The 18719-nt window shown below is 39.8% G+C and overlaps 5 protein-coding genes across 5 annotated transcripts; 1 reads left to right on the forward strand and 4 right to left on the reverse strand.

The window, feature by feature from the left end:
• Positions 1 to 212: 212 nt before the first annotated feature.
• On the reverse strand, positions 213 to 1002 carry MELLADRAFT_113477 (uncharacterized protein; the record flags this gene model as incomplete). Its single annotated transcript, XM_007418205.1, has 3 exons — positions 213 to 639; positions 719 to 887; positions 934 to 1002. Coding segments are annotated over 3 exons (665 nt in total), but the record flags the coding sequence as incomplete, so codon positions are not given.
• A 2551-nt stretch (positions 1003 to 3553) lies between these two features.
• MELLADRAFT_79680 (uncharacterized protein) lies at positions 3554 to 6770 on the reverse strand (the record flags this gene model as incomplete). Its single annotated transcript, XM_007418163.1, has 10 exons — positions 3554 to 4954; positions 5044 to 5619; positions 5724 to 5793; positions 5876 to 5983; positions 6087 to 6139; positions 6204 to 6241; positions 6318 to 6376; positions 6454 to 6471; positions 6550 to 6636; positions 6697 to 6770. 10 exons carry the CDS (start codon positions 6702 to 6704, stop codon positions 3767 to 3769), a joined length of 2205 nt encoding a protein of 734 aa, XP_007418225.1.
• A 414-nt stretch (positions 6771 to 7184) lies between these two features.
• MELLADRAFT_95627 (uncharacterized protein) lies at positions 7185 to 9449 on the reverse strand (the record flags this gene model as incomplete). Its single annotated transcript, XM_007418164.1, has 8 exons — positions 7185 to 7544; positions 7620 to 7955; positions 8037 to 8200; positions 8275 to 8471; positions 8547 to 8715; positions 8790 to 8929; positions 9006 to 9097; positions 9183 to 9449. The coding sequence occupies 8 exons, from the start codon at positions 9447 to 9449 to the stop codon at positions 7185 to 7187; spliced, it is 1725 nt and encodes a 574-aa protein (XP_007418226.1).
• Positions 9450 to 10533: 1084 nt separating this feature from the next.
• MELLADRAFT_113479 (uncharacterized protein) lies at positions 10534 to 11551 on the reverse strand (the record flags this gene model as incomplete). Its single annotated transcript, XM_007418204.1, has 6 exons — positions 10534 to 10635; positions 10719 to 10809; positions 10882 to 10956; positions 11049 to 11165; positions 11246 to 11409; positions 11501 to 11551. The coding sequence occupies 6 exons, from the start codon at positions 11549 to 11551 to the stop codon at positions 10534 to 10536; spliced, it is 600 nt and encodes a 199-aa protein (XP_007418266.1).
• Positions 11552 to 13920: 2369 nt separating this feature from the next.
• Positions 13921 to 14417, forward strand: MELLADRAFT_73589 (uncharacterized protein; the record flags this gene model as incomplete). Its single annotated transcript, XM_007418158.1, has 1 exon — positions 13921 to 14417. The coding sequence occupies one exon, from the start codon at positions 14171 to 14173 to the stop codon at positions 14324 to 14326; it is 156 nt and encodes a 51-aa protein (XP_007418220.1).
• Positions 14418 to 18719: the final 4302 nt, after the last annotated feature.

The following is an 18719-nucleotide window of genomic DNA, read 5'->3' on the forward strand; positions in this document are numbered from 1 at the left end:
CCTTGTTTCCATTTGCATTGAACCAATCAACATTCAAAGCAAACACCAGATTTCCGGGAGAGGAGGTAAACCGCTGTCCATCTTCCCCACGAAGCGAGTGCCACATTGAAGCGTCCCGGACATCCTTCATGATCGGACCTTGCGTTTCGAAATAGTCGTCTCTCCATTCCAGCAAATCCTCGATCCCAGGTCGATTCAAAAAACGAGCTAACCAATCAGTAAAGGATACAGTCGAAAAGAGCCGGCATGCTTTTGGGGTTGTCCCATCATGAATACCTGCTTCGTGTAAAAGCTGCTCTGAACATACACGGCTCCTGGGAGTAACTTGAGACGTGCAAAATGTAGGAATCTTATCACCATAGTACATACTGAAGCATTTGGGGCAGCACACTGTTCTGCGAATCTTTGGCTCAATCCGTAGTCCATCAAGAAATGTACTCATAGCCTTTGGTAAAGTGGCCTGCAAAGACTTTTCATCGGTGTTGAAGGTGGAGACTGCACCTATGACATGCAAGCAAAGCGTGGCAGCCTCCACACTGATATTTTTGATAAGGTGTAAACATGTGATCATAAGGAAGTAAGCCAGGTCAGAAGGCTTCCAACGTCGAAACTTGTCGTAGTGTGTTGTACTGTATATGCCTGCTTGTCAAAGATTCAAAAATTCAACGAAATTCACATAAAGATAGAACTCTATTGAATAAAAGATGATGAAACACACTTGAATCTATGATTGGCCCATCCCATGATGGTTGGAAGTGGCTTTCTGTGGCTTTACGATTGAAAGCTGTTGTTTCTAAGTTCGAAGAAGCAAGAGGCAAACTTTCCATTGAGGCCTTTTGGGCATCTTGTGATGGTGATCGTGTATCTATCAACCGCTTGCTCTCAGACTCTCAAGGAATATTAACAATTTAACAAGAGAGAACGTCTACCTACCTGAAATATCCGAGGATAAAGAGAGTTTTTGTGCCGTGCATGTCGCGCGTGTCCCGAAGCTCTTGACATGTTTTTTGTGATTTGCAGGTCTCCAGAGCGTTCCGTATACTTTAGCATTGGTCTGGGGATGTTGGTAGGTGTTTTTTTCACAGTCGGAACAGTGGCAAGGTATCAGAGCTAACGTTTTCATCTTTCAAGACTTTGCTTTCTTGGGTGATTGGCCTTAATGAATTGATAAATGGTGTCAAAGTGAGATGAAGCGAGAAACTGTTGAATATGAAGATGATCGCGTGAGTTGAACCCTATCTTATATGGATTGAAATGCGCATCTGGACTATTCATCCTCAGAAGAACACACTATTCTGAGGATGCATACATGCTGAACATCAAAGGAGAGTATTGGATCTCAGCCTCTCCGCATCACCCTGACTACATGGAAGCACTTAATCGCAAGAGTGGCTACGTGCTGAGTCTTCAAGGGCAAGTTCGAACTTCAAAGTCAAGTTCGAACTTCGAAGCTTTATATGTCAAGGTCTCTTGAGGCTCGAAGCCCAGACCTCTGACACTCGAGCTTAAGATTTGAAGTTCGAAGAGCTTGAAGAGCTCAGATTCGAAGTTCGAAGAGCTCGCAAGACAGAAAATTTTTCTGCAATTTTTGTGTCGATTCGAGACCAAATCGGTCCTACGCCGATTGCATCGGCTGCTTTTGGAATGTGTCGCTAAGATGCAACCGAAGTTGCCTCGCCAGCGAGATTGAATTGGGCATTCAGGGGATTGAATCGCGATTCAAACACCGACATGAAATCGAAAAAATGATTGAATCGGGACAAAAGGCCCGACATTTAGTTGCTCAGAGGGGATGCGATGCGATGATTGTATCGCACATTTGTTTTAGTCGGATGAGCGCTATACGAGTAGCCATCGGACCTGATCAGACTGAGGTTCAGTCGGCGGCCACCAATGCGGTTTGGGATCGGCGCTCAGTTTCATCGGTTGTGCCAAAGCGATCCTCAATCGGACTGCGGATCCCATCGGCCAGTGAAGATGTGATTACACATCGCACAACAATTCTATCGCACAATTTGGCCCCGACCCTGCTTCGGAACACCGTCCACGATGTGACATCGGAAGGGGCATTCCGACGTGAATTTCTTGGCGGTGCATGAGTCTTCCCACATAGAACTATCTGGCATTGTGCCAGTGTACCCCGGCATAACATATTGAAACATCATGTTGAAGTTTGCAGCTGCCAGCACATTTTGACTTAGATTTGATTTTCGGTCACAGAATCGAGGTCGGTCATCTGGTGAGACATGTACTGGAAGGTGTGTCCCATCCACTGCGCCCACACAATCCTTGAAGTACGGCATGAAGCGTTTGTCTGAAGAAAAGGCAAGTGGAAGCGAAGTGTGCACCGTTGGCTGTCGGACCAAGCTGGTGTAAAAACTACAATCATTGACAGCATCAAGAACTTTGTGAAAAACACTGAGTGCATAATTCAAGGATCAGTTACACAGTCACTTCAGGCAAAAACATACAAAGAGCACCATACCGTGAGATGGTGTCTGGAGACCTTTGAAAGCGTTCTTCAACTTTTCGGACAGAGTTACCGGTGATGATTGTGAATAGAAAAATCGCCATCTGCTCTTCTGCAGTCATGTTTTTTGTATCTTCAAGAAGCCCTCGAGCTTTCAAATCATCCACCAATTTAAGGAATATGGGAGGTTTCATGCCCAGTGAATCATAAAGCCGATGTGGATTACTTGATTTCAAAAGCTCATCCAGCCATCCTTGCCCGGAAAGAATAGAGTTGTTCCGTACAGTTGGTGGTCTGCGTTGTAAATGTGATGTACAGTCAATTTCACAAAGCTTGGAAAGAATTCCGCGCCAATTTGCTCAAATTTGGCGGGCAAAAGTTTCCAAGCTTTCTGAAATCGACTGTATAGTATTGAGCAGCACCAAAGGCTGCGAAAGCAAGCATCCGTCTTTGAGCTAGTCGGCCTGTGCGAATAACGGGCATTTTGGATGTGATCGAGACTCGAGAGTGAGAGATAGTGAGAAATTTTTTAACTCCAGATCAACATTACAAAATCAAAAGCGTGGGAATCTAAGTAGCTATGTACAAAAATTGTCAGATCCTGAAACCCATGATCTGACAGATTTCAAATCGGTCAAGATCAGGCTACCGAACACACGAAGATGTCAGACAACCTGCGAGGTAGACGTCGTCTACTCGCGCATGCGCAAGTAGACGCCTCTGAGGTGTACACCTGAGAGGTTGAAGGGCACCGAACGGGGCCTTATGGTGGCCAACCAATCTTGCCACTTGACCACCATCTCATGGTGGCTGTCCACCACCAAGCCAATCTTGTCATACAGCAGTAATCTCTGCTCAACAAACAGAGGTATAGATCACCCTATGTTGCAAGTCATATTTGATTGCACTACAAGATATCTCAAAAAGACAATCTACACACTCTCTAGTGTTTTTTTATTCAAACATTTCACTTCTTACCAAACCATTCCAATCAAGACCCCCACCAACAATTACATTCATGATGAACTCAATCCTACCATTCATTCTCATCATCCAAAGTTAAACTCATTGATTTTCATTTTTCATTTTACTTTTCAAAATTCATTTCATTCCAAAACAAAAATACATACCCCTCACCTTACTCCCCTCCACAACAACAACAACAACAAATAAGGAAATAAAAAAACTCATCAAAAAATACAACAAAAGAAACAACAAAAGTATTGCTCCAAACTTCCTCCCCTCCTCAAAGAAACCCCCAACCCCAACCTCTCTCAATCCTCTTTAGGGAACACCTCAACACAATCTAGAATCCCCAAATCCAGTTCTAAAACACCTCTTAACCTTCCATTCCACCAACCCGACCTCAGTTCCAGAGACCAAATACTCACCATCGATCGTCCAACTCACCCCTACCAAATCATCCCACATCCCACTCCTAAGATGATGATGATGATGTAATCCCAAAGCGCCTTGACCCATCGAGCCTGAAGAAACATCTAACCAAGTTTGATGTAAGTTTCGATTAGTTAATCTTCGGATCTGTTCATTAAAACTTTCGGTTAGATTACTGGTGTGTTCTAATCCTAGGTTTCCAGACGTCGAACTTCCTTGAAGGTTAATCATTCGTAAGGATGAGCCTCCGATTTGGATTCTTCTAGTATTAGTTTCGATCGGATTAGATCTAATGATTAAATTATTTTGATTGGTAGAACCAGAAGAACTAGTCGAATCAGAAACAGTAGAAGATTGATGAAGCTCTCTTTCTCTTTGATTAAACAGTCTCGTAATCTCAAGATCATTAGGTACCATCTCTTGAATAATACATTCTTCTTCTTCATCTTCTTCTCCTTCTCCTTCATCTTCTGTTCTTTCATGATTTCTTCGATTCCTCCGGGTCATACTTGGAATCGAATTAGAATTCAAATTCGAACTTGAAGATGGAAATCCGATTCTAACATTATTAGAATTACTACTACCACTCGTACTATTACTCGTACCCACCCCAGCCCATCTTGTACCATTCCTTTCATTCCTTCCAATCCCATTACTCAATCGGTTAGATCTTCTAACCAAAGAGGACCGATAAGCATTCTCTTCAGTTCCATTACCACTCCCTCTGTTTTCTCCCAGTTCACCCCAAAGTACTTCTTCCATCCCATGTCCACCTTCAGATCTTCTTCTCTCCCGTGATGGTTCATCCAAAGACCTTTGCCTTTCTTCTCCTTCTCCTTCTCCTTCTTCTTCTTCTGTTTCAGGTAACACATTCACTTCTCCTTCTTCTGTAGATGATCTATGACTTGTAGATCCTCTCATCCATGATTGAATTAATCGATTATCATTCAAAGATGATAATCTAATCGTTCCTGGTGGTAATCTGATCGGATTCGGATTGATACCTGGTAATGGGGTTGGTACAATAAGTGTTTCATCATGATCTGGATCGAATGTTCTAGCATCAATGACATGTACCAAAGATCGATGCTAAAACCAAACCAAACCGAAAAAAAAGAATCCAGTTCGCATTCATAAAACATATTTCACAGAATCATCAATTTAAACAAATCACTTACTTCTGTAAAGGCTAAAAGTTCATTAGGACCTTCAGGAGTAAACTTAACCACTCTGGCAGCACCAGCTCTACCATTCTGAGTAGTTTTCTTCACCAACAAAGGTTTATCCAACATTTTAATATCAAAGACTACCACTACTTCACCTTCACTTGCCACGGCAAATTTATCAGATGATTGATTCCAAGAAGTTGAAAAAGATCCCGTCGAACTTGATACGCCTGGTAAATGAAGTTTTTTGGTTTTCGAATTCCATGAGGTGATCGAAGTTGAATTGGAAGTAGTAGAATTATGACAATCGTATAAGAAAACTTCATTACTGTCTCCTACTGCTACCATCAATCTTGAATCTTGACTAATACTACAATGATTAACAGGTACAGGTAAATGTATACTACCTTGAGACGTTAAAATCGGTTTTTCATCTGCTTGAATTCTTTCTTCATCATTATTATCTTGTGATCCTATTCGATTTGAAGCTGATGTAGTCGTTGGTAAATGATGTGATGTATCTACTGATAATGAATTACTTGCTGCTGCTTGAATTTCAGTCACTTTTGAAATATCATATTGAGTGATCTGGAAAAAAAATCAACAAACAAAACGATCAAAGGTTAGATAATTTTTTTTAAAAAAAGTCTTGGTTTGGAGTCGGTTTTAAAGAAAGAGGGTTTGCACTTTACAGTTTGATCATTATTACAAACTAATAATTGAGGATTAAAAGAATTAGAGAATTGATGAAAGCAAGCAGAACTATCACCAAAACAAAAGACAATGAATTAATGAATATTTTTTGCTTCGTAGCTCTTTGATGAATGAAAATCAAAAATCTTACTTGACAATTGATCGACCTGTTTGGGTTTTGATTTCCCATTTTGATGTAATGTCAGTTGAACGAATCAAAAGATCAGCATTCTCACCACCCATAGCCATCATTCCACAACTAAGAAAAAGAACCCAAAATTCATCACATAAGCAAATCAGTTAATAGAAGCAGTCTTTTGTTTTTGTGAAAGATAGTGAGGTTGGAGAAGATCAAGACAGACCCATGAACCAAACAGTTTGGAGCAAAGCTAGTAGGAACATCCATCAATGACATCTAAATCGAAATAAACAAAATCAATTAAATGGACAAGATCACTTGAAATCGGAATTGAACTGACTGTATATTGACCCAAAAGATGTGTATCTACCCCATTCCCTATCGACCAAAAGAAAAAGATAATTCAACAAATTCAATCAAGTGAAGTAGATTGATCTTGAATATAAGTTCTTACCCGAGATAGTTTGAACATGATGTGGTAAATCAGGACAAATCAGTAAATCACGTAACTGTCTAAAAAGAAAAGAAGAAATCATAAAATAAGTAATTAGATCAACCTGTTCAGCAGAAGAAGAAAAAAAGATACAAACGGATGAGAGATTGTACTCCTATAAAAGATAAAAAAAACCAAGATCAGTTTGAGTTTTCTTGTAAAAAGATGTGTTAGATTGAATGAATGAATGTACCTAGCAGGATGAGTAGTTCGATTACGTTCAAAGAATGGACGACGACTAGTTGAAGCGTTTTGTTTTAAATTGTTACCTAGAGTAAGACTGAGAGAAAGTTTGTTTGATTAGTTGATGGTTTGCTGGGTCAAGAATAGTTATACATACATTGACATGAGCAGGGTATTGGATTGGATGGGAGGTGATTGGTTGGTGAGTTGGTCGGTTGATAAGGGAGAATGGTAAAGTGGTCAACAATCAACTTCACTTTTGGAAAGAGAACTCATCTGAAATCTTAAACACACACCACCCTTTCACTTCCTTAATCAAACACCCTGATTTACAATTCAAAATCAACTCATCAAACAATTCAATCGGATTCTATAATATCTTACGCCACTGGTTCATGAGAATTTTGAATAAATTCTTCACTTTACAAAGCTGATTCTCTAACCTCAATATTCCATTTTTTTAATCATTTTCATATCATAAGAAAGGTACTTACTCCAAATTACAATTCATCAAAAATATAAAATCAAGAAAATCAAGAAAATCGTAAATTTAATGGTTGTACATCGAAGTTGAAAAGATTACAAAATATAAGTATAGTTAAACAAAGAAAAAGCAATGAAAGCTTAAATGCATAAATTCGGATTTCAATGTACTCTTTTTCCATTGGTTGCAATACTAGAAATCTCTCCATCTTCATCATCATCATTCAAAGTCTTAACATACCCATTGGTATTGGTATCCGATTCCGTACCTGCATTCGTAACATGATTAGACTTAATATTCTTGGATTGATCTTCTTTAGAATCATGAGGATTCTTAGGTAAAAGTGATTCAGACATCGATTCTTCAGAATTAGAATTAGTGTATTTCATACTACTAGATTTCCTATGATTCTTGTTTCTAGGTTTCTTTCTTTCTGGTGGATTTGTGAAGTTTGATTGGGTTGGAATGTCGGGTAATGAACCTGTTGATAACATAGAACTAGGTGGTGGTTTTTGTCGAGGCTTTTTAAAAAAATCAAATCGAAAAAAACATCATTAGGTTTTGGAATGAATTGAACCATTTTAATAATCACTCACTAAGAAAGATAAAGGTTTTTTAGTTTTAGAAGATGCTTTAAATTCAGTATTTGAAAACCCGACCAAAACTTGATTTTCTTGTTGATGTTGTGGTGATTTCTCATCTGGAAACCTGTTTCCTAAATCAACATCAATCATCACATGTTCATTGGATTCTTTAATAATCGGATTAGAATAATCATTTCCAACTTGATTATTAAAATTTGAAGTGATAGGTGTAGGATCTGGTGATGAGTCTACTCTTACATCTACGGCTATTGGACTAGTAGAATAAGGGGGGTAAGCATAAGTAAAGATCTCATCTCCTTCTTCATCATCATCTGTTGAGATCTTTCCCTGTTTTAGAAGAGAACCACAAAAAAGGAAAAAAGACGAGTAAGTTTATAATGTGTATGAGGTTTGAAGGAAGAAACTTACGGATTTTGATACGGAATATTTTGAAAATGCGCTAGAGCTAACACTATGGATTCTGGAATTACGAGAGTTGGATGATTTCTTAATTTTGGTCACCGAATGATTTGGTTGATCAGTAGGATTTTCAAAACTAGGATTCTTAGGAATCCCATCAACCAAAGCCCAAACTACAAACCAAAAAAAACACGACATAAATTCCATTTTCCAAAGAAAAAAAGGTTAAATAATTTCAAAGACTTACGATAAGAAATCGACATGATTCTAACCATCATTTTTTGTAAAACTAAAAAGGCTTCAGATGATTTTAAACTAACTTGAAAAATAGGTGAAGCAGATAAGATCGAAGTGATCAAACAACTTAAATCAAATAAAAAGACCATGGTATAAGTCGAAAAAAAGAATCTCATAAACTTTGAAAATTTAGTAGGTCCTTTGAGACTGTAGAAATGACAAAGTTCATAAGTTAATGAGTGATGGAAAAAGATGGAGGAGAGAGAAGAGAGAGTAACTGACGTGTTGGCTTTACGGGAAGCTTCGATTCTTGAAACCTTTGTATCACGAAAATAAGAAGATAATAATGGAATCATGATTACGAAACTCGAAAGAGTAGTGATCACTAAATAAGACCAAAATACACCTTCAGACGAAGTGATTTGGTCTCCTCTTTCAACTCCAATCGTAACTTGACCAACCAAAAAAGCACACGAAAGCCATTAATAATTTTGATTGAGAGAGAAAAAGGAAAAGGAGACTTACATAATGAAACACTTGCTGCTATTCCAGTGACTAATGAGCCGATACCTAAGATTACAAGTAATGGTACAAATAATTTAGGACATTGTACAACATGACAAGTCTTATCAGAAAAATAAGTTTGAGTAGCAATGCTAACAAGACTATTTGGTGATGCGAAAAAGAACGTATTAGTTTTTTGATTGAAAAAGAAATTACGAGAAAATGGAAATTACTTACGCAGTTAGAAGAGGTACTAATGAAGATGTCCATGGTGCTCTCATTAAATAATTTATATCACCAGGATGTATAACAGCACTTTGATAAACAATCTATTGAAAAAACCCGAATCAAATTAAACCCTTTTCACCTCCAGTTCAAAAACCCTTCGAAAAAAGAAAAAAGAAACAAACGTACAGCTAATTCCATAGCAGTCATAGCCACACAAACAAAAGCAACAAAAAAAGCGCCAATCTTACTGAAAAGTAATCTAATAGATTGGATATCTGAAACCGAAAAAGAGGTATGAATGTTTTGAGATGAAGAAGTTTTCGAAATAAATCGAGCCGCTAAGATGATCACGATGGCTGATAGAGTACATGAGAATGGAACCGAAAGGATTTGAGAACCTAGGATTCCTTTGATGATGGATTGTTTATAATCGATTTGGTCTTCTGATGACATCGTTTTTCGAAGATCCTTGGATCGGTCAAGTTCAAGGTGACTTGAAAATTGACTTTCTTGGTTGTCGGTTTAGGATTTGGTTGATTGGTTTTACAAAAAGGATTCAGCACTGCTGAGTATAAAAATATATAAATTATTATTAGAATTAGTCAAGATTAGTTTATGAAAAGGTAGTGAGGAAGAGAAGTGTAAGATGATATGAAGTTGAACGATTTCTTCAAAATCTAAAAAATTCAACTCAAGATATCATTAACAAGAGTTATCTAGACCAGTTCGAACTTCGATTGTTTTTGTCGAACTGAACGACTGATAAAGTTTCTTTACCGTGTGGTTTGAAACGGTTTACGAGAAGTAAGAAACGCATACATGAGGAATTTGGAAAGATGCCATGGTCGAAAGGTTGATTCACATCCAAGTACATACATAAAAGAAGTCTTCCTTTTCGCTTCAGTTAAAATGCCACGTTGGGCATTCTAAGAAGACAAATGTTGTACTCGGATTTTAGGGCAAGGGTAAAGTGAGATCGACAACTTTGAGACTATACCACCCTCTCGTTAAGATCATGGTTGATTCGGCTTCGGTGTCTCAAACACCAGAGTAAGCGATCTGGGTGTTGACCGGAAAAAATCATATGCAGGAGAGCTATGTTTTGAGTAAATCGATAGCTCATAAATCAAGCTGGATGGATAACGAAGTGAACCTGAGAATGAGGTATCTGTTATGTTGAGTTCGGTTTTGATTCGAAAGCGAGAATGGCGATTGCGAAGCATCGAATTATCAAAATCTCAACTGTGATATCTGATAGCTCAGATCATTTTACACCCTCTTTTGTGCGTCAATTCATCTCTTTTTTAGACACCATTGGCAATCGGCAATCCTATCACTCTTACCTCAGGTTCAATGGCAAGGTATTCAAATAATTCGGCAACTCAGTCATCAGGTCCCACTACTCTAGCAAAACGAACGCTCAAGTGAGACCAAGACCATGGTCAAGAAAAGACATTTATTCCACTTCGCGACAACGCAAGGAAGCCCACAAAACATCACAACGGTTCGGTTACAGACTGTTATATAATCATGAACATCAGCCCATGACTACACATTCAGATAGTTCGATCGGCTTTTCTTTCAATTCTAGTTTTGAGTCTTCTTGGCGGCCTTCTAGTTTGAACCATACCCCTCCGAGCTGAAATGTATGCATTACAAGCATCTCAGTACTTGAAATAGCATGGAAAGGATAGAATGGAGGGAAACGTGAAGGGATCTTACCATCATAGCTGGTATGTTTATGAAAACGATGATAATGTTTGTCCAACTGAAAAGAAATACCTCATCTCTCAGAATGAGAGTAGAGATCCAACTAAAGTAAAAAGCACCCAAGAGTCGAGTTAAGCCAAAGCTTTATGTATACTGGTAAAGGAGTCTGACTTACCTTCCGATTCCATGAGCGGTGTTGAGAAAGATATCGCCTTCAAAGATCACAATTGATCCCAAAGATAGGAGGGCGCTTGATGAAGAAGTTTGTAAGAAGCGTGATGAGTTCAACAAGAACATCGACATCATACACACTACTTTGAAAGCATGCTTTGCAAAACTTACAGCCAAAAGATATATCCGGGGCCACCAACAAATACTTTGCCAATCTGTTGATTGCATTTGAGGGTGGCAAGGCCGAGAAATAATCCCAAAAAGAACGTCATTCCAAATCCAATAATTCTGTTTGAGGAGTCGAATAACAATGAAAGATTAGTGATCATAGTTTTTTTTGTGCCAATAGTGAAAAGAAAAATACAAACATGCTATGATGATCTGCTGTTGGAACAGACAACATCGAATGGCCAATGTTGAAGGAAATGAATGCTTTGTGTAAGCCACGGACACAAAGCACAGCGGAAACAGCACCAAGCAGCTGAGAGAACAGGTAAGGAACTACATCGATTGCTGGAAAGTCATGGAAGATCTATGAAAGGAAATGTCAGCGGGGTTGATTAGATCAAAGAACGAAGAAAAAAATACCATACCATGAGGACAAGGGTTATACCGGAGCTCACATGAGCTCCTAACATGCGTGGACAAGAATATTTGCTGGAATAGATTGACATGAAGCTCAAGATATAGCTTTCAAAGACAATGGCAAGGTATATTTTAGCTCGAGATCAGATCAACTGAGAAATGGAAAGAAAAGACTTACATGTAGGCAATTGTCAACTTTTGAAAGGGGGTTGCAGAAGAGAAGAAAAGATAAGTGAAAGTGAAAAGATGATAGTTGAGAGAAAGTTTATGAATACATTGAGTGACCAATGGAGGTTTCCAGAAATCTTGATTGTTTCAAGCAAGAATGTGTGAATAAAACAGCCTAGAAATTCGGTGAGGTAGTTAAAGTTCATTGTGAAAAGTCTATAGGTATATAGGGGAGGGATGTTACGAAATAAAGATTGGACAGAGCTGAGTGAAGAAAACATTATCGAAAAGAGATCCCTGGCAGGATATATACCAGTGTGAGATCAGATGGCTTGTCAATTTTATCGATTACCAATCTGACTCAAAAGATGGCTGATGAAGCAAGTGATATATTAATGCAAACAGGATCCTGATCAGGCCAGGAACCACAAGTCGATTGTATTCTGGCAAGCAACCTAAACCCACCATTGAAGATTTCCAGATAAGCTGCTTATTTTTTTAATTAATGATCCACAACTTGTCTTGATTGATAATCCACAATGCTCGAGAGTGAACTGGGTCCAAAATCTTAAGCAACCTGAACAGTGCATTACAAACCTCAAATGAATTGCCAAAATGTCTTGGGTTAAGTTAGCCAAAATGTAACATTTACAAAGCCAACGGTCTAAAAGCACTCAAAGATTTCACCTCAATAGCCTGGAATATATCCAGTCCTTACCGATATTTTGTTATTGTTTTACAATTCTTCCTTCCATTTAATCAATCACCCCATACCCCTTAAAGGCTGCAGTCACAGATTGATCCACGTCAAATAGACAACCAATGGTTGTATTACTACTATTTTCACATCATGGACCTCACCATCTGTGCCTAAACTTGTTTTTGGCTGTTTTGTGGAATGTATGTCAACATTCCTGTTAAGCAATCAGCTGTGTTGACAAGTTGATCAACAATTAGGGATTCATGTTGTAGTACTGGCTTTTCTGAATCTTGAAGACCTTGGGTAATCGGGGTCACATATATGGCTCCCTCATACAACCAAGATGAATGTTTGAAATCTCGAAAATCTTGGGTAATCGGGGTCACATATATGGCTCCCTCATACAACCAAGATGAATGTTTGAAATCTTGAAGGTGGTGATTTAATCTTGCAATGTGATAAGATTTACTAGGGATGAAAATGATAAGAAGTGGACCGGTTTCTGACTACATAATCTCTTTGTTGGTTTCAGCTACACTGCGTTTTTTCAATATTGAAAGGTCGTGTCTCAACATGTCAGCACTTCCCTGATCTAGATCTGAATTATTGTCGTGGTGATGGGATCATAGAATCAATCACAAGGAAAGATGATATGATAAGTTATCATAAAACAACTTTGAATCGGGTGTAGATCTTGTCGATTAGAAACGAGCTTCGATTCGATGTCGTGTGCTCAGTGGGTAGGTTGAACACTGCGGCGGTAGTGATGATTGCTATGGTCTATTGGAAAGAAAAAAGAGAAAAGTGAGTTGAAAGTGAATGGATATGGGCAAAAAGCAAAAAAGATACTTTGGATAGTTTGCTTTTGAGCCGTTCTTTGATGGTATGGTTCTTGGTTAAAATTCCAAGGAGGGAGAATCATCTCGAAGGTTAGTGGCGTCAGCCCTGGCGTTATATCCCCAGAACTTTTCAGTATGGGGCTCGGTAATGCGACACAAGATTTTGGTGAGAGAAGAGAATTGGGAATTTGGACCGTGGGGTCTCTGGAAATCAAATCAAAAGTCCGGCGGACGTCGCTGTTCTCGAAACGGAGATCGTCGTCGTCGCGGTGACTCGAGGTGAGGAAGCGGACGTAGCGTCGCGGGGTCAATGTTTTCATCAAAAGTTGCGTTTCAGGAATCAGCGGGATCAAAACATTGACGCGACTGCCGATGCTTTGATGCCTGAGCGACTTGTGTTGCGGATCTTTAGCGCTGTGAGACGCAAACGCAAGGATGGCGTGTTGCAGGCGCACCCAATTGGATCCAAAGATGCGTCCGTTTCACTGACGGTAGGAGACACCGTGAAGCCAAGAATTCAAGAAGGTGCGATGGGGGTCGTATTCCCTTGCTGAAGGCAAATTGGTTGGCCGCTGCGCTTGCTGACCAGGACGCTGTCCTGAGGAGGGGGGATCGTCAACATGGGCCATTTGACACCGCTTTGGCAATATTGTTCTCTAACTCACTGGTTTGCTCCTCGTACTGCACTCAGTCACTCGCAATCTTGACATACTTTGCCAAAATTTGTTCAACGCACTTCTTTCCTCCTCGTACTGCACTGAGTCACTCGTAATCTTGACATACTTTGCCAAAATTTGTTCAACGCACTGCTTTCCTCGTCGTACTGCACCGAGTTCCGCGTAATCATGACACACTTTCCCAAAATTTGTTGATCTTATCGCCCGTCAGCTTTGTTCAAATACCATGATCCGAACCTGGTTGTTGAACTTAATGAAGAAACTGGATCCAGGACAATAGAAGTATCAGATCAGCACACAGGTTCATTGGTATGGTTGTTTGAGATGGAAAGTGGGGTCGATACATCTTTGATCTTAGGTTCGTTAATTGAAAATTGGCTAGTGCTTGCAGCCCAAGATGACTCAATGGATGGGATGACACAATTGTATTTGATTGAATGGTATATGAGCTCAAAAGCTGATATCAGAGTAGATGGGTAAGCTTTCTTTTACACAAGTTGAAAGAAAGTATGATTCCTAAATTCTTGAATTTGGTATGCAAGGTCGAGTGTGAATTTGACAAGTTGCTCAAGAACTCATATGGTACCATATGATATCAAGGCTCTTCATTTTAGTGAAAGCCGACTTGCAGTTACCTCGAGAGCTTTGCTAGGTTGAGTAGATCACTTATTTGACTTTTCTTGTGTAGTTCACAAGCTACTCTTAACGCAAATAGTGCTGCCTGTCATCTCAAACTTGTAAGTCAACTCTCAAATCCTATCCTCACTTGATCAGAGTGTTTTCATCATTCAATCAGTCTAAAACATGATGTATTGGTTTGGACTGAAGTCTTTGAACTAGGAAGATTGGAAGTCTGCCGTGGAGGCATCTACAGCTTGTAAGCCGGTCTTCTCTATTCAGAGCTTGGTTTGATTAGTCGTCTCTTCTCTGACACGTGATTGTGCTTTGTCTTTTGACGTCTTCAACTTACTACTTGGATGGTCTGATGACGATGAGTAAGCTTATAATCTGATGCAGCTTGTAAAGATGCCCACATATCCAACTTCTCATTTCCTTGTGCTTGCTTATGTGAAGCCTTTTGATAGGTTGGCTCATCTCGTAGAGCTATAGTATCCATCCCATCCAAGCAGTCAGTCAAAGACGTCAAAAACACAAAAGCAACGGCGACCTTGGGAACGCATCATGAAGGTATGTCCGTTATTCCGGCAGGTAGCCTCTCTTTACTTTTTCAGTTTCACGATCATAATTTGTCGTAACTTGTGAATCAGTTTTCTCAATTTATCTCTCAAGTGTGTTTGGCCATTTTCGCGCCACGGCGGCGATTGTGGGACGGCGGTAAAGTATAGGTGGTATTTTTTTCTTTCACCGTTTCCTCGCTCTTTAGTCGTTAGTATTGCGCTCTCGTCTGTGTGTAAATGCAAGTTTGGTTCTGTTCGTGCTCATTTCATTCGTGCGCTGATGCGCTGGAGCGCGGTTTTGCTTTCGGCGCGGTGATGCACAATGAGCACAATCCGCGTGAACAAGCCTCATCACTGAGGCCGAGGGTTTCCCAAAACCAAGGTCTTTCCAGACCGAGGAAAACCCGAGGCCGAGGGAAGACCTGATATTGTCACTTAAACCCTTGGGAGAACCCTTTTTGGATCTCTAAATTAAGATTTGCCAATTCCCTTTTGAATAGTTCTGGGGATATAACGGCGTGCGTGGTGTCAGTGATGTTGGTTGGTGCGAGAGAATGATCTCATTTGTTTATCTTCAAAGATTTGAAATTCCTCTTTTTTTGGAATTTCAAATTTAGTCAGCCCCCCCCTTGAGGGTTGACCCTGTGATCGATACTGTCATTCTCGAAAAGCTTGTCCGAGTTTTCCCGCCAAGCTGCTCGAGTCTTCAGGATGAGCCCCGACCCCCGAATGCCGGGGACTGGGCTGCCCGGCCCACCGACTTTTTTTCAAAAGTCAGAACGAGGACCGACCCCGGTATTCCCCGAGCTTTTTCTGGCTCATAGGTCAAGCCCGGCTCCCGTACCCTGACCCCCGACGAACTACCAAATCCCCGGGAAATTACGGGGATCCCCGAGTCCCCGGCTATTTCCGGCAGAAACCGCTGAGCACAACCTCTCCCAAGCGTGTATTTATCCGCTTTTTACAGCTTGATTTTTCCTCGGGTTCCCCGAGGAGAGTCACTTTCTTTTGACTCTCAGAGCGACTCCCGGGCCCGATAATCCCCGCGGTTCTGCGACCCTTCGAAGGCCAGAACGACCCCCCGACCCGACGGGCTGTCCCGCGGGTATCCCCGATTTGGCGGGTCTCGGGGCTCATCCTGATCGAGTCTTGCGGGCAAACTTGGACAAGCTTTTCGAAAACGACAGTAATTCATAAATCGAGCTGGATGGATAACGAAGTGAACCTGAGCGTCACGTATCTGCTATGGTGGGTTCGGTTTTGGAAGCGAAAATGGCGATTGTAATGGTAAAAATCTCAACTGTGATATCTGATAGTTGAGCCCCATCACACCCTCTTTTGTGCGTCAATTCATCTCTCGTTTAAATATCATTGACATTCGGCAATTCTTGTATCCTTCGTTATCAGTGATAGGAAACTCTTCAAATAATTACGCGACTCAGTAATTAGGTACCCACCACTCTAGCAAAATGAAGACCAAGACCATGTTTCAAAATGGCCTTTTGCCTAGTACATATATATCAGAGAGCTTAAAAAGTTTTCATCTTCCTTGACAGAGGTATCGTGATCCTAGCAAGTGTATGTGTATGTAGACACCTTTACTTTAAAAATGATTCTAAACGAAAGATGAGATGGCACCCTCCGAGCTGATAAGCTCCTTTAGGTCGTAGCACGGTCAAGGAGTTTAGTTTTTAGAGTTTCCGAAATAATGGAACGGTAAAGCTTCATTCAGCCCAGAATCAACAAGTTCGAACTACAATTCATTTTGGTTGGTTTCGCAACTACACACTGGTACTTATTTGTTGATCGAGTTCAGATGACTCAGGTCTCCAAGAATTATCAGGCATTTATTCCAGTTTGTTACACGCAAAGAAGCCCACAAAAACATCACAACAGTTCGATGACAGGGTATTGCAGGATATGATAACATTGACAAAATATAAAAACTGGTAATTGAGTACAAGTTCAGAATAACGCGTATCTCCGGCCACCTCCACAGCTCAAAGTAACATCTTCAAAAAAATGAAATGATGAAACTCGAGCATGAACAACCCAACAAACAAAGTTGAAGGTGGTGGAAAAAAGCCTAAAGGTCATCGAGCCCGATGTTTTAAAGTAAACCAGGAGGATTTCTCGCTTAGATGAGATACGACGTTTAAAATCATCAACACTTGTAAACAACTGTGGCTCAATTGAGCTAGTGAGACAAACAAAAACGGGTATCTACTGTAAATAGATCCTGAAGAGCTAAAAAAAAAATAGAAAAAAGAAATGGGTCAGTGAGAATGAAGATTTTGGGTAAGATGAGATCAGTGTATATTGGGGAAATCGGAGGCTCACTTTGGTCTTGAGGAAAAGAGACAGGTTGAACTTCAGAGCAGATTATATAGTGGCCTCTTTCCGGCCAACATGTGGGTGAGTGGTCATCATACATCATCACCATACTGAATACCGTAGTGATTGAATCTGAGAGGAAATGTCTGAGCACCTGATTATGACAAAGCTCCATATCCTGGACCTTCTGTGTCTTGTTTCCTGTGACTACTTTCACTCTTTCAGGACTTTAACGTACTGTTTTGTTTTCAAGTCAGGTCGCGCAACGATCAGTCCATAATTATTGAGGATAAGGCAGATCCATTTGAAGTATTTAGTATGCTTTTATTCAAAGGACAGACTCTTTCTGCGACTACTATTGCGGAGTCGAATACCATGACCTCCATTTTGATTCGCATTAAATTTATCCGTCTTTATGAGATACGAAAACTTACAAGTCACAACCACGGCAAAATGTAAGTGGAGAAATTCAAAATATGTGTCTTGTGAGTCTGACTCTGAGGAATTATGAAATTTTCAAATGACCGGGCAGAGAGAAAAGTGAATGCTTATCACTGTCAGTGATAAGGTAAGGCATGCACTTTGTATGTAAATGCTAAACTGTGTATGTAAGCTTGTGATATGTAACCAACCATAAACCTCAGAGCTGTATTAAACATTTTCTCCAGATTTGAATTTTTTGATGACCATCCTCACACCACTATCGACTGAAGACACCTGGAAATTTACATCAAAGATATTCTCAAGAAAATGAGTACATCAACATCGAATCAAACACTGTTAGACACAAATGCAGATTTCGTATCACTAAACTCTGAACAAAAAGAAAAAGTAGAAAAAATAAATTCAAAAGAAAAAAAACTAAATAAGAAAAAAAGCAAATCAGAAACAAAGATTATATCAGAGATGAATACAGCAACAAATCAAAGTACAAATGAAAAATCAAAAAAGAAAAAACGAAAAGAAATTCAATCAGACGAAAACGAAAAGAAGAAAGAAGATTCAAGTTTTTTTGTAGATTGTGTACCACAACTGGTTAAAATTGATGAACAACAAGAACAAGAATCAAAGAAGAAAAAACGAAAGAAAAATAAAGGAACAGTAGGAGAATCAAACGAGGATGGAAGTACCAAGACAACTACTCCAAAACCTAGTCTTCATGTATCACCCTTAACTGCCAATGTTCCAAAAGATAAGCCACAAGAGTCTGTTCCGGTCAAAGAAGGTGGTCGAAAGAAGAGGAAAAAGAAAGTCATGTCGGAAGCTTTTGTAAATGATTCTGCTGATGAAAAGATGACGGAGGACGTTGCGAAAGTGGAATCGAAAGAAACTACAACAGAACCAACTCAATCAGTTCAAAA

This window comes from Melampsora larici-populina (assembly GCF_000204055.1).
Source record: "Melampsora larici-populina 98AG31 unplaced genomic scaffold MELLAscaffold_86, whole genome shotgun sequence".
Classification (NCBI taxonomy): Eukaryota; Fungi; Basidiomycota; class Pucciniomycetes; order Pucciniales; family Melampsoraceae; genus Melampsora; species Melampsora laricis-populina.